General features: G+C 35.6%; 1 protein-coding gene across 4 annotated transcripts in view; it reads right to left on the bottom strand.

Annotated features, from left to right (window-relative positions):
- Positions 1 to 16,733, bottom strand: part of NBEA (neurobeachin) — a gene marked incomplete at its 5' end in the record, with an annotated part of 522,572 nt that overhangs the window by 302,708 nt on the left and 203,131 nt on the right. For all 4 annotated transcript variants that reach the window (XM_082332788.1, XM_082332786.1, XM_082332789.1 and 1 more), the window contains one exon: positions 9,502 to 9,940. In XM_082332788.1, the coding sequence (XP_082188914.1) occupies positions 9,502 to 9,940 (439 nt within the window). The remainder of the gene's footprint in view (positions 1 to 9,501; positions 9,941 to 16,733) is intronic.

Genomic DNA, 16,733 nt, shown 5'->3' with positions numbered 1-16,733 from the left:
CAGATGAAGGAGACTGAAAAACTATACGAACAACACAACAGTGGTCAAAAATGTGCAAAACAATCACAGGAACAGCAGAACAAGAAAGGTGAAAGAGGATGACTGACCAATCTCAAGTGAAAAAACACTCCTTTTAATCAATCAAACCGCTCCAACAGCACATTCAGATATTTCTTTCACGGAAGAAGAGAAATCTACAGATTACAAGAAAAGGTTATATACACTTCCATCACTGCATTTTAGGCCTTGTTTTCTACAATGTATTTCAGACTTCCAAAATGTTCCAAAGTGGTCCACATTTTTCTGAATCACATCATCATGATCCCAAATGATCCTCAATGATTTAGTCAACAAAAGCTTAGTAGTAATTGGATGTAGCGGCTGATTTTATTTCTCTGTTCATCAGGTAGTTTACAATTCTAAAAAGAATTGTGACTACTAATCACTATTTTGTTGCTCAATGACTGTCCTTTTCAAATAGTGAATCTAAGCCTGAAGTCATCAGAATTCACATCATGTTTAAGATGAGTGTTGTTGGTTCAACCTGCACATCACTCGTGCATTGCTGGTTCATTAAATAACCTCAGTAAATGGCTACAGGATTCTTCTCAGGTTTAGTAGTTCACATGAAATAACTAGATAGAAAATAATACCATCAACATGTTGAACTGCAAAAAGAGAAATGGAAATTAAAAAAAAATACTTTCTCAAATTAACTTTCCTTAAAAATTTAGCTACCCAGTGCTAGTGGCAGACAAATCAGGTTATGCAGCACTATATTTTCTCTTTCTCTGTGATCCACATTCTATACTACTTCTCGATTTTAAAATCTAAAGGCCTTCCAACCTAATCACTCTGGTTAATCAAGAGGTCAGAGATAAGCCTCCAATACTAGATGTCTTGTGCTACCTATCTGAGCAGCAGCAATTAAATTTGAATCACTTAACACTCTTCTGGGATATGTGAAACCTCTTAAGGCTGAATTAATATTCTTGTTCCTCCCTTCCTCCGCCACAACAGAAAGCACGAGCATTTTCAAGAAGTGCTCTTCAAAATGCAAGCAACTCCTGCCAGACATTTCAGAAGAAATCACAGTAGAAAATGGGGGACAATTGGTCTGCTATATTACATTTTACCTTGTTCCTACAGTTAGATTAATTTAATCTCTGGAAAGAAAGCTTAGTATTTCTTCTGTGAAAGTTACTTATATTCTCCGTACTTATGTACATGTCCAGTCCTTTATGAAATGTGTATTGCTGATTACTCACTCTTCTTTCTGATTTCAGCCCCAGATTGTGATTTGAGTCTGTAACAAGTGATCATTAGTATGTACTAACAAGACATTTTGAATCCTCCTTTAGACAACCTTCTGTTAGGCTGACTGCATTAAGTTAAGATTCATCTGAAATCAAGGAGACAACTCAGAGTCAACACTCATGGAGAAGAAAAACTGGATAAAAAAAATGTGATGTATACTGAAGAGATACAGAAGGCTCTCAGAAGTATATAATCTTTGAGACTTATGCAAATGAAATCTTAGTGCTGGTTGTCCAGTTATTACGGATTCTTTCTGTCATTTGATACCATACATTCATCAAAATACCTAAATCTTAAAGTACATAAAATGGTCCTCATCTACTAAACACAAATTGCTTATTTCTAAATAGAAGAAAGGGAATCATCTCAAGTGTGGTTTAAGGACAAGGACATAAAGATCACTGATCTTCGCTTTCAGATAAAGCAAGAGAGTGAGTATTTACCCCCAATGAAATTCCCTGTCACTAGTATCTCCTTTGCATTCAGGATAAATTAGCTGAAGCATCTAAAATGATCTAAAACATTGACAAGAAACAAGCAAAAACTGTAAGATATTAAAAAGATAACTATCAAGAAAGATGAATGGCCTTGGATGAACAGTGAAATTGGAAATACTGGAAATCTAATGAGTTTGAAAAATGTGAATAGAATATAAGTGAAAATGTCATGTATTAAATGCCAGAAACATAATCGAATAAGGAAAAAAAAAAAAACAAAGAAACAAACAGCATGAGGTACAGACTAGGGATAGGTGAGGAATCTGATCCTGCATCTGTGATGCAAAAAAATCCAAAAAAGCAAGAGCTAAAAAGCTGTAGTCAAAACAGCTTTAATAGTGATTTTACAGTGGCCCATTGGGGTAAAAAAGTAAGACAAAAATCCAGTATAATTTTCAGCTGTATATCCAGTCAATCATATCTAGAGTAGAGAGATGCTGGTTTCTCCTCATAAAACATACATAAAGCTTCAGTAGATATATAGCTACAGTTTCATGCATATGAATATGAAAAGATGCACATCACACAGATTATAAGAAGAGTTTTGAAAGAGTTACCTCTGTACAGATTGCTGAATGACAGACAAGAGGAATATGATTACAGCTAGATGAAAAAAAAAAGAGGATTAATATACCCAATTTTGGTTGACTAGAACATATTAATAAATTTGGGATGAAATTGTTCTAAATGAACAGCTGAGATGGAGGTGCGCTTCCACCTTCTCCCCCATTTTATTTAGTAAACGAGTGGCTAAGACATCCTCTAGGAGTACAGACAATGCAACTTCAGCTCCCTTCTCTGTCAAACAGGATCTGAAACCATACTTCCTATTCTATGGAGTGTATTTTAACTGCTGCCTTTGAAAAGATACTCTAGAGAGAGGAGCTCTCAAGTCTTTCCTTTGGACCACAATCTCCACTGCACAAAGATCAGCAAAATTATTGAGAGTGAACTGGAATCCCAGATGAGTCAATTCCCACATTACTGATTACTTTTTTAATTCGCATGTTCACAAACTACTGTGATACCTAAAGTAACAGTGAATGTAATGACTAAGCAGAGACAGCACCTGTAACTGTCCCTTCTTGATTCATGGGAAAGGTGCTCTGTTTCCTCCAACTGTTTTTCATTATGAACTTTAAAAAGTAATCTTTTCTGTTGGAAAAAGACTAAAACATATTTATTCATAACTCATTAAGTTTTCAGCAATCAAATCTATTTTTCAGCAATCATCTTTTGGAGAATCTAATGACTCTAACAGGAATATAATCTCCTAATTTTGCCATTTTATTTAAATGACTGTGAAGACCAGTGCATACCAATGATCTCCCAAAGGTGTGCAATAATAAAACAGACAAATATTGAACCTCTCTATTTGAGCCTTCAGTGCATCTTCTCTCACAGTTCTTGTATTGTTCCCACTCTGTCAATCAGTAAAAAAAAAAAAGAAAAGAAAAAAAGTTTATTCTAGTAAAACACATAGATAGTCTGAGTAGTCCTTCTAAATATAGAATCATAGAATTGTTCAGGCTGGAAAAGACCCTTAAGATCATCGAGTCCAACCATTAACGTAGCACTGCCAAGTCCACCACTAAACCATGTCCTCGAGCACCACGTCTACATGTCTTTTAAATACCTCCAGGGGTGGGGACGTAACCACTACCATGGGCAGCCTGTTCCAGTGCTTGACAACCTTTTTTGGTGAAGAAATTTTTCTTAATATCCAATCTAAACCTGCCGTGGCTCAACTTGAGGCTGTTTCCTCTTGTGCTGTCACTTGTTACTCTGGAGAAGGGACCGACCCCCACCTCACTACAACCTCCTTTCAGGGAGTTGTAGAGAGCAATAAGGTCTCCCCTCAGCCTCCTTTTCTCCAGACTAAACAACCCCAGCTCCCTTAGCCGCTCCTCAGAAGACTTGTTCTCTAGACCCTTCACCAGCTTCGTTGCCCTTCTTTGGACACGCTCCAGCACCTCAATGTCCTTCTTGTAGTGAGGGGCCCAAACCTGAACACAGTACTCAAGGTGTGGCCTCACCAATGCCAAGTACAGGGGGATGATCACTTCCCTAGTCCTGCTGGCCACACTATTCCTGACACAAGCCAGGATGCCATTGGCCTTCTTGGCCACCTGAGCACATTGCTGGCTCATGTTCAGCCGGATGTCAACCAACACCAACACTCCCAGGTCCTTTTCTGCCAGGCAGACTTCCAGCCACCCTTCCCCAAGCCTGTAGCATTGCATGGGGTTGTTGTGACCCAAGTGCAGGACTCGGCACCCAGCACTTAGCCTTGTTGAACCTCATACAGTTGGCCTCGGCCCATTGATCCAGCCTGTCCAGGTCCCTCTGTAGAGCCTTCCTACCCTCCAGCAGATCAACACTCCCAGCCAGCTTGGTGTTGTCTGCAAACTTCCTGAGGGTGCACTCGATCCCCTTGTCCAGATCATTGGTAAAGATATTAAACAGAACTGGCCCCAGTGCCGAGCCCTGGGGAACACCACATGTGAGTGGCTGCCAACTGGATTGAACTCCATTCACCACCACTCTTTGGGCCCACCCATTCAGCCAGTTTTTTACTCAGCGAAGAGTATGCCCATCCAAGCCATGAGCAGCCAGTTTCTCCAGGAGAATGCTGTGGGAAATGGTGTCAAAGGATTTACTAAGCCTACATATATAAAAAATAGATTTTTATCTAAACATATTTTTTGAAGACGTTCTTTCTCTGTATTAACTGGCAGGACATTTATCAGCCCTGATTGGATTTCACAAGATGTCCCCCTTTTCTAGCATATAATACCTTTAAAACTGGCCACAAGGACCTTCGATGGGGGGGAAAAACACTCCAAAAACCAATACAAAAATACTTCAAAAGTGTGTCCTTCAAAATATTTCAAAATATGCTTGTAAAGACTTCATTGAGCATTTAAACTATGCAAACCCACAGTATTCCAATTTATGAAGTGATAATGGATTAAAAGGGAATATGGTATTTAATAGCAGCAAAAATAACCAATCTTATTTCCAGGAACTCAAGATTTTCTGCATATGCAAGCATGTTTCCTATTGAAATAATTCTACTAAGTACAGAAAATATATGTAAATTACCTCACTTTGAAAAAATAATAATTGAGACACAAAACTAAGAGCACTCTCAATTTCAATAATAGCACCCCTCTAAAAACTCTCCACTAGAAAAAAGTAGAATGGAACAAACGTAAGCTTCAGAAGGCAGTACTGGGTAGAATCACAAATAAATTCATAAACATTAATGGTCTAGGTTGCGTCTAGTGGGACAAATGCAAATTGAAAAAAAAGACAGAAACAAAAAAATCCCCAAACCCTAAAAATCAATAACGGGGACAGATTTTTGTCAGACAAAAGATGAGAAAGCAAAAAAGGAATTATTGGTGAGTTATGCTCCATTAGTTGCAAATCTAGGTGAAATAACCCTTTGTGTTTGCTTCTAAAAATGTCATCCGGGATGCCGTTTTCAAGGAATTCAGTCTGATGTTAAAAGACATGTCATAACTTTGAGGATCCAGGCTCCAGTGTCCCAGAAATCTGTTTATGTAGCTCATAATGTAATTAGAGCTACCTTAAGACAGATGAGGCAGAAGGCAACGATATATTGAAAACTAATTGAAAAATGCAGTTGTCCAGAAGCACTTGTGGGGAAGAGGTCTCTGAAAAGCTGCTCAAAGCTTCAGAGTTTGAAGTGAAATTTTTGATGTTGTCACTCTCAATCTATTGAAGAGCTGACAGACAATCAAACCCGTCTGGCTGGCTGGCAGCTCATTTTGCTGGCAGGTGGCAAACAATTAGACACACCAATTTGTGCCTCCTGATGACATTAAAGCATGAAACTAAGTTGTATGCAGGGCCTAGTGATTTGTGTGAAAGCATTTCAAAAATAATACTCTTTGCCGTGGCAACTCATTTCAGACTGCCACCTCCCATTACAGCTTTGAGCGGTGAAGACGACAGACTTGAGTTACGTGCAGTGCAAGGCCGCTTCTGTTCAATCCGTCATCAGCGCCCCCCGAGACCTCAATCCCCTCCTTTCATCAATATCACCTCATCATTTACATTCGATAGTATTTGAACTGCTGCATACATTAACTACACACAAGTCCTATTTGATAAAACATGTTGGAAGCATTTTCTGCTTTTATATTTCATTTACAACTTCACAAATTCTATGGAAGAATACACTGTAGCCTATTACACAATGACTCTTATGAAGATATTAGCAATGTACAATTAAAAGAACATGCAGAGCAAAACACATCATATTAAATGATAAAATAGAATTCTTAATTCTATTTACAGGAGTTTGCTTTATATGGAGTTTACCTGCAGGTAAGATCAGTGATTATAGTTAAAGAAATATCTTTAAAACAACAAAGATACTGTTACTTTTCTACTAATTACTTATTACCTCAACTCCTCTTTTACAAGGCACTCAGCTATCCAAATGCAAAAATAAAAAGTCTAGCCTCACAATGACTAAGAATATCTTTTTGATTAAAGTGAAAAATACATTTCTCTAACCTCGATTTGCTTATAAATATGGCATCACTGTGTATATTTTATAAAAACTGAAACAAATAAAACCTGACAAAACAATACACTCCATTGCTCGTGATTCTCCCTAGAGACAATAAACATGACCAATAGCCATATTGCTCAGTGGAGTACCAAAAGCTGCATAAACTACAGCAAAAGAAGATCCTACACAAATATGGTCCACAGGCACAGTGTTAGCTTTTAAAAAATATGCAGTGTATATTATTTAATTGTTATTTTATATCAGTAAACACAATTATATTTACGTAAGCAAGTATGGAAAAACAATCACGCTGTAATTTTTTTCAGTTTTTCAATGATACTATAGGCAACACAAAATGTTCATAAACCACCACAAGCTAAAATTTATGTTGCTTTCTCAATTAATATTTTAATTAATTCTAGTATTATTTCAATATACTATTCAAGGTTTTTCCCCCCTAACCTTTGTTTCAGCCCTCATGAAAAGTTATAGGGTCAGGATCTCAAGCTGCTTCTCCTATGTAATTTGAAAAAAAAAGCAACATCACCCATCTTCTGCCTCCAAAGATTGCCACAGTGGTCAAGTAAGTACTTTGAAAATATGAGCAAACTGCACAGAGAAGCATTTGCTTGAACAGTGGTCAACATTCAATAATGCAGCCATGAGGTGCAACCAGCGAGTTGAGGTCCTGTGGGCTAACATAAGTATTTTTATCAAGTTGCTCACAGTTCAATAACATCCATTTAGTTGGAGGAAAGAATCTAACACTTCCTGATCTGCTGAGACCTGCCTGAACCTGTCAATTTTCCCTTCATAGTTGTTGGTTTTATTAAAAAGCATGATCTACCTCACCCACCAAAATCAGACAGCAGGATCACCTATTTAAGAGAAACAAAATATTCCAACAAAATTGATGTAAATGGGTCTTCTTTTGCCTAAACTTCAACCATTAACACTTTTTTTTGCTGAAGAAGTAAACAATGGCAAGGGCTGACATGGTATAACCTCTGCTACCAAGATACAAACACAGCTGTACACTTTGTACAGAAAACCATGGAATCGCAACTTGGTCAGGAGGGTAACAGGATAGGGAAAAAACAAACCACTAAACTCTCTACCTCCTAAGAGAACTCATTAAGTATGAAATGCCTGTCTAAATCCGTAAGCTCTAGACATGAAACACCTCTAAAATAATTCCATAATTCTGTATTAGCAACTACTAATAATGATGTTTAAAATGGATAAGGAGTCACATTGTTGCAAGAAGAATCTAATGGAGGTGCTCACACTAAATACAGGTTATGGCCAACCTACTGCAGCCCTTTAGAGTTTTAATGCTTTCTTATAAAGCTATAATTCAGAAATACAGAATAAACTAGTCTCTTCAATCATCTTGATGTTAAGTTCCCTCTAACGATGAAAAAGACATCTCATGAGGTGAAACGCTCCATCTTAATTTAGGTGTCTAGCACTTTGTGAATTAACAACAACCCTGTGAATGAAGTATTTTTCTTAATTGACCAAGGTAGAAATTTAGCTGAATAGGTTCAACTAAAGCAACCTTTTGGTGGTTACAGCTAGGTGCTATTAATTCAACATGCAGCACAAGTTTTTGTACTGCTTAATGTACAAGAATGTGTTCTGGAATATGATGGTTCCTCACAGAGGATAAGGAAAAATTCCTAACTGTATAGGAAAAAAAATATTTTTCACTTCACATTGAAATCACTCTAAAATCAAAATACACAGATTGATGAACAAAAAAAAATCCTCTTAATGAAATAGTTGCTAAATGAGCTTTCTCTGGAATGGCCTTAAGATCTAAAATATTATTAGAAAGGCATATATTCATTGCTTCTAAAGCACATTTCACTTTTCCTATCTTGATCCAATCTTCTTTGTTACAACAGATGCTATCTTACTGTTTATTGAATTATTTCAGAAAAGCAGCCTCAGAACTAATATATATACACAGACAAAAAGGCATCAGCTTTTCTATGGAATTCATAATGAAAAAGTGCTTCTTCACTTTTATTCTAAAATCCTCATGCATCTTCTTGCACTTTACTGTTTACATTACACTGAAAACATTGATTGTGTATTCTTTTTCTTAAGACTTTAATGAAGACTTCTGTTGTTTTTGCAGGTTTTCTGTAAATGCAGATGGTTTTTTCTCATAAAGCACAACATAGCTGTTTTCTTGTTTTATTTTTTATTTCCTCCAGAATTTTAATTCTTGTACCTGCATGATGAACTAATATATTTCTACAACTTTGCTTAAAATTTTGAGACATGTTTTACCATATCTTTGAGTTAAGTAAGTCTTGATTCCATTTTTTACTTTTTTAAAACATTTTTATGAAGAAATTGCAGGGATCTTGTCATACTGGAAAATGTAACCACATCAACTCGTAAGAGTTAGCTCTTTGCACAGGTTAAGACTGAACCCACAATGGATCACGTTACCCTTCTTTGGGAAGGATGTTGTCAGTTGCACATCTTATCACAACTTCTATGTTCAGGATAACTGAGATGGACTGGGCATTTAAAGAAAAGTATATTCATTAGAAGCTGGGAAGCTACAGCCTAAAAAGAGAAACAAAGGACTCTTTGTGGAAATGTTCAGCAATTTTTAAACACTAATTTCTGAGCACATTTGCTGTTTAAAAACCTAAAAGGAAACTGGTTTCCACCATGACCATGCAAACAATTTGCCATGGTCAAAGAATTTCAGTACCAGAAAACAGTGCAATGATGGATCCAACTAAGATTTAAGCCTTTGAAAAAATATTTGACTGAATTTCTGCAGTCTGTTCTATATCAGCAGATATTACCCCTTCTCCTCACTAAAATGCTGTTTTAAAGGAAAAAAAGATTTTATTGTAAAAATATTTCTTTACAACACACTTGTTTTCCAAGTACCTCATAGAGTTTTATTCACTGCTGACAGAGAAAAACAAGGTGAATTACTTTTGTCTATACTATATGGTCCCTTTTGGTAACACAGGAAAGAAGTAATGCAGCTGTTTTTTAACATAGTCTAATACAAACGAATAGAAGAATAACCATGTTTTAAAAAAAAAAATCCTTCAAACTTCTAAATTACATCAATATAAAATAATGAATCCAGCCATATACCTGTCAAATGAGTGAAACTGCATGGGAAGAATAGCCTGAGCTTCTCTCTTCAGTGCAGGATCTGGGTAAGGGATCGGATCCGGACCACATTCTGCAATTTCAACAGGGGCTGCCACAAGACTTTTCAGTATTTCCTTGACATTGATGCCTTTACTTTGGCTGATACTGGATATCGATGATGCAGGTTTCAGGATTTCACTGGGGCTTTCCGTTAAGCTCTCCTGAGATTTCTTCACTTCTGAGGACAAAGTAGACAGCAGCTCACTCATAGCATCAGGGCCTGTGCTGGTCTCCAAGTCTGTCCCATTCAAAATATTAGGCATCTGTTCATCTCCAATTCCAGAATCTGTATGAGGAATAGAGCTTTCCAGCTGAATATCTTCAACTGGTGTCGGTGTTTCTTTATCTTTGATATTTTCTGGAAATACAGTTGGTGTCTCTGCAGTGAAATAGAGATTATGAACAATACTTATAACTTAGTTTGATTTGTGTTCCTAAAAATATGATCATAAGGTGTTACAAGACAGAAATGTGTTAGAAAGCTCACAAATCTTAGTAGTTTAAACCTGAAAAACTCATTTTACATACAAAATATTTTGCTTTCAACAGCTGTTTGGCATATATAAAGGCTTGGAAGAGGGAGCCCAAAGTTGCATTATGCAAGCTCAGTGACATTTAGAAATTACAGCCCACTACTCACACAGTAATCAAATAGCAAAATACTGCCAGCAAAAACAACATTAAAAATTACAAGCTATCGACTGCATATCTGTATGATCTGTGAAACTACTGGAAGAGAAAAATGCAATCACTTATGCTTTAGGATTACTATAAAATTTAGTCTTTTTATTGCTGTCAGCAAATATTAAGCTTGCATTCAGAAGAAAACTGCTAGACCTTTTGTTTGCTTTGTCTTTTGTTTAAAATGTGTATTATACACACTTTTACACACATATCATTATATTGAATACAAATTTATTTATACATGAATGAAAAAAAGAAGTGTTATTGTTGATTCTTTAGATAACTCCCCCTTCCCCACAAAAGGTAAAATAACGTAATTCTTTCAGGCAAACGTTAAGAACAAAATAAACACAGCTTTATAGAGACAGGTAAGTGAAATCTGTTGAGTTTGGAACATTGCCCGATTGAAATGGACTCTACAACAACTTGTAACTAAGAAAAGCGTACCTCTATTAATTACTTCAGTGAAACAGACACAACTTCATTAAATAAGGATAATTTGCTACGTTTAGTGGAAAGTTAGCTAGAACTGTGAATAACTTCCATATTCATCTTTTTGGTTACTTTTTTTTTAGAACAACAGACTGTGGCTAATTTTAATGACAAAAAGCTTGTACTGAAATCGATTTTTTAATTTATTTTCAAACTACCTTATTTTCATTGGATCACTTGTCTTGATTATACAATTTAACTGGTCTATGTATAAAATAAGAACACTTTTTTTTTTTCTTTTTTTATGGTTCTGATATAGCAGTTTAGGTATTATGGAAAATATTTTACAACATACTTAGATGAAGCTCTGCCCTTCTGACTATTCCAAACAAAATGTGCTTCAACAATGTAACTTTAATAACAATCACATAACTTATTACCAATTGTTTGATACAGTCAGGTGTAAAATATGTACATATTTACCACATGGGCATAAGTGTGCATGTATGCATGTGCACATAAAAAATTCTGTATGAGATTATTTATGCGTTTGAACTAATGGTAGTGTAAACCTCTTCATGTGCACAAGTATTAACAAACAGATATAGATAGAACAGAAGAGGCTTTTAAAAATACAAAGCAGAATAATCCATTATAAGGAGTATTGTTCTCTTCTCTTAACAGCTATAAACGGTGAAGCCACTTCCTTCTTCTCTTTTTCCTAAGTGCCTTAAACACATCTTATCAAATAGATATGAACCCTGCTTTGTGAAGCAGGAAGTAGAAACTGGATTTATGAGCTGCATAAAATGCACTTAGCATCTGCCAGGTCAGGAAGTAAAAAAATCCATATCTGCTTAGTACTGCCTATATTTGGCACAGAAGGACATCTGATCCACAGAATGATCCTAATGAATTTTCTGCTTGTTAGTCTCTTTAAACTTCATCCATACAAAGATAACACTTCCCAACTGAAGGGAAGAGTAAGACTGGACTGCCAGTCAAGCAGATTGTTGCCTTTGTAATGTATGGTAAGTAAAATAGCATAAGGCTCCATTATTATGTAAATGAAAAGAGGACACTGAAAAAAGAAGACAGTCCACTACATGGTGAAGCTAGAGAAATGTGGTTGTGAAAATTCAAATACCCTAACTAAATCAAAGAAAGATTTTAATGTATTAAAGTCAAGGGAATGGACTGACTCCAAGAAAATTTGAAAGAAACAGTCTATGAAATTACTGGTCTAGTAGCAAGTACTTTTGCCAAACAGTTAAGTGGAGATAGCAACATACAACTGGAGAAAACCACACACGGTTTCTCTTTTTAAGAAAGGAGAAAAAATGATCTGGACAACTACAAGCCTTCAACAGTAAGCAAGATTTCAGGATTTATTTTGGAGTAAAAAATAGTAATGGAATGGAACAAGACAGATTACAAAATGCCTTTGCTAAAACAGCTTTTTAAATATTTATTGCTCAAAGAAAATAAGGGCCAACGTAATAAAATTCAGTAAAGCTGGGGTTGTCACAACAGATAGCAATTTAGTCAGGAGAACCTGGAAATTAATAGATGGTGGGAAAAGAAACTGGCTAAGAAGGAGCCATCAAATAGTTTCAAAAGAAAAAACATCAACCTGAGGAAAACTACCATGGCGATTATCTCGTTTAAAATTTGAATAAAGATTTCAGGTGAAAAAATAAAAACATTCTGGTGAAATTTGCTGACGACAAAGTTACAAGGTACAATTGATGCACAGAAGGATGATTATAAGAAGGCATTATGACAGAACTGCAAATTGCATTTAATCGTGAAAAGCTATGCATCCAGTGACTAACACAGAGATTCCCATTATAACTGGAATTCATCAACTGGAAATGACTGAAGAAAAGGACCTGGATACATCAATCACTGGTAACTATTGAGTTACCAATACAACACTGCCATGGAAAAGGCAAATGTGATTCCCAACTTTTCTGAAGAAATAGCTCCTGCAACAGTTAAGTATTAATGGCATTAGAGAAGGCTTTGGTAGGGTTCATTATGGAATACTGTGTACGCTGTTATATTTGAGGAAGATGGATATGCCACTATGTAGATCCACCGTGATCAACTGTTGCAGAAAGAGTTTGGCTGATATAGTCTGGCCAAACTAATACTGAGAGGGTATACAACAGCTATTATACATATATTTTCAGGATGCAAATTCCAGAAAAAGGATTTAAGCTAAATAGAAGAGTTGGCATGAGAAAAACTGAGTGCAAACTCACCAGGAATACATTTAGATTGAGAAGTGACAGCCATGACTATGGAATTAAAGTTCTGGAATAGCCTTCCAGTTAGAGTAGCAAGTTCAAAAATCAGAACTAATTTCAAGACTCTATAAATAGGACTGTACTTAATTGCTCTGACAGGTGCCTTGTAATCCTTTGTTCCCAAATGAGAATAAAATACCTAGAGGATTGCACCATTTGAAGTTAAAAATGGAAGGAAAATTAAATTTGTGGATATAGAGTTTAGATATGACATACTATGCAATACATAACACTAATTAAAATGATTTAGGAAAAAAATAGCAAGACAAGTTATTCTATATACAGGTAAGTGTATGGATACTTCATTTCCACAGAAACCAGAATTGTATCTTTACTTTTCTTAGTGTCTCCAGTATCTATATGAATACACTGCACTAAGCCAATTAAGCTTACTCTGATTTATCACCATGAATAACAATCTCAAAAAACTACCTAAATCCAATGCTTTAACTCTCATTTTTAAAACATCAAGCAAGCTAAATGAATAAGGGTTTAAAAGGTCCAATTCACTTTTTGTAAATCAAAGGAAAATAAGTTCAGAACAGATAAAGCTGATTAATAATTGCCTCTTAAATAAGAATACTAGTAAATTAGTACGTGTGAAATTCAGATAAATATGTCTGAAAAGACATATTATAAGACCTTCTGGATCAGCATTATTATTAGTACTATTTTAGGTAAATTATAAACTCCTGAGCATGAGTCACAAAAAACAACCAGTTTTAGTTACAATAGTGCATATCCATAAGTTTTATTCTATGTTCATTTATATGGTGTCATAGCACTTCTGTAGCCTTCAGAATTCAGGAATAAAGAATCAGTACTGAATTCTGATTCATAATGTTATTTACTAAAAATCTTAAACTGCTAATGCATATGCTTTTGTAAAAATCCAAAATAATTAAAACAACTTAGCAAAATGATAAACACGAACAGAAGCAAAAATATAACTGATTGCATCTGTCTATGTTATAACACTGTGACAGTAAGCCTGTAAATTTTCCGCAAACTTCATAAGTTTTCTGCAGCACAAGGCCATGTCAGTAGACAAAGCAGAAACATTACTAGACCTAGCGATCTTAACCCTGTCAGAAACAGGCAGTTGGAAGCCAGATGCCTCCTTCTTAACTGTTTTTCATTGTAACTAATGAGTTCATCCACTACATTATGGGAAAAATATGGGCTTAAGTTAACTAAATGACATATTGTATATCTAGTGACCCCATCCGTCACACTCCTTCCCTAAAATATCTTGTTTGCTTGTGATTTATGAAGTGTATTGTAATTGTTTTAACCTACTGAGTTACCTAAATAGTTCCTGCACTACTTCCAAATGCCTAAAAATACAAAAAGCGCTCGTGTTTATTACTTAAATAATGAGACACTTCATGTCTGTGGTAAATACATACACTTTTGCCTTTACAAAAAAAAAGACAAGACAAAATATTCTGCTTTTAATATTTATTTACTATAAAAAAATGGAAAAATTGTGTGTATATTCCTATGGTCTTTTTTCTTTTTAATTTGATTACCCCCCCTACTAGATATAAATCAGATGAAAATTTTCAAAAGTAAAAAAGTATCAAAATTATTATTTTTAACTGCTTACAATATGGCTGAAAATGTATTTGAAAGTCACACTATCCCAAATCATTGTCAAATTTCTGCTGCAAACAATATAACAATGTTTGGTAATGGAAGGTTTGGGGCAATCTTGATACAGGAGTTGCTGCCACCTTTCAGTCTGCACGTGCAATGGAAAATTTATGAGTTGTTTTCTGTATCTTAAGGCATTGATAATAATCTTATTAGCTGCCTTTTATAGACCCCTTTGTAGTATTCTACACACTTTCAGGGACAGTACAGTACTAGCTGAAAATGCTTTCAATCCAACCAGGCAGTGATATTACAGCTTCCTCCATAGGTGGCAGAGTCAACTAATCAATTCCTAAGCTCTAGGCTGTACAGTCAGAGTGAAAAAACTCTTCATAGCAACATCAATCTACTAGTTTTCATACATGAGAAGCAGTACAATTAAACTGAGATGAGAAACTAAGTATGGGGACAGAATCAAAGAGTAATAAGGGTCTGATTTAAAAGTACATTGAAAGGAGTAACGAAGAATGGAGTTGCCATGGAAATTTATACTGTGTCATAGCACTTCTATCTGTCTAACAGAGCTCCAGTAATCGTGCACTTGAAGAGGTGGAAGTAGAGTGCATGTCACGGCAGCATCTGGCTGGGAAGAGTGAAAGCCACAAGCAGGGATACCCCCGGGCTCCAACATGAACGGCTGAGGGCAGAGGGAGCACAGCTGAAAACTGAGGGACTGGGGAAGGTCAGATATGAAAGACTCTGGGGTGGCTTGGCAATTGGAAGGCCACAGATCTTGAGATAGGAGATTTAAGACAAAGGGTTGGCAGCTTCCCTTTAACCAGAGCGGATTTGTGAAGAGAAGGATGTTGCTCTGGATCAGGAAAAATAGAGAGGCTCTGAAATGGGAAAGAAATGGACCAGGAGAGACTTAGGATGGGGAAATCAAGGTTGGGAGGTGATGCATGGCAGAGGACAGAGTTCTCAGCCATTTTTCACAGCTGGACATCTGTAAGTATGTCTTCTCTTTTTGCTCATGGAAATTGCTTCTATTTGCTCAAATTCCTCAAAGTCTTATCATTTGTTTCTTTCCCCACATTCACTCCTGGACTCAGGCAGGCACACAGGGCAGCTCCTTCTACTTTGACCAAAGAAAGAGTATTAAAAGAGCCACTTATGACAGACATAACTCTTGATCTGTTTAGGCAATGTCTTTAATCAATGTCTTGATTCTTTCTTACTAATCAAACCTCCTTCACTCAGTGTGTCAGATAAGACAACTGTACATCAGTCTGATTGATTACCTGGTTGCCAAACAAAATGCCAACATTCCTAAAACAATACATTACCAAGGCATTAACTAAGAAAGATGTAAGATAAAATAAATTTAAGAAAATGAAAAGTTATATTAAAGAAATGTCAACTTCGGAGTATAAACCCAGCTGTTTACATTTGAAACAAAAAACAAATACAAATTAGGAACAATATGGTAATATGTTTTTCTTTCTAGGTGAATTTCCCTAGTTTTTGTCAGTTTCTATTTTTTTATTTATTTTTTATGTTTGTCTAGTGTAAACTCAAAAAACACATGAAGAAAAAAATAGATGAGTTGGCAGTTATATATGATAATATCTGTATTTCTGAACCGCTCTGAGAAGGATAATGTTTTTGTGATTAGACATTTCTTGCAAAAGTAATAAAAAAAAAAAATCTGTCCCCTAGGTTACACCATCCAGCCACAAAAGTTAACAGTAAAGCACAGAGTATGTTCCATAGATATGATGAAACATATACCAAAATTTTTTTGTATTAAGCAGTACTTTGAAAAAACAAAGAACATTTAAAATATCTGTAATTTGTACAAACAAATGAAAATAATTATTGTTACTTTCCAAAAAAAACCCTGTTACTACTGCTTCATGCATACATAATGATTGATAAACTAATAATGAAATATATGTGCAAACCTCTCTTCTGATGCCTTAAGTAGTTGGTGAAGGGCAATAAATATTAGATCAAGATGTATTTATTACTATCCCATGATCTTCAAATGTACATACTCTCAGAGGCAGTTGGAATAGACAGCATATATTTCATCAGAAAACCAATGTGATAATTTTGAGCAGCAGGCAGAAATTCAGTAGAATTTGA

The sequence above is a fragment of the Platalea leucorodia genome (genome assembly GCF_965183815.1).
Source record: "Platalea leucorodia genome assembly, chromosome: 2".
In the NCBI taxonomy this organism is placed as follows: Eukaryota; Metazoa; Chordata; class Aves; order Pelecaniformes; family Threskiornithidae; genus Platalea; species Platalea leucorodia.
Note: the sequence above shows the minus strand (reverse complement) of the source record. Positions and strands in the feature narration are given on the sequence as shown.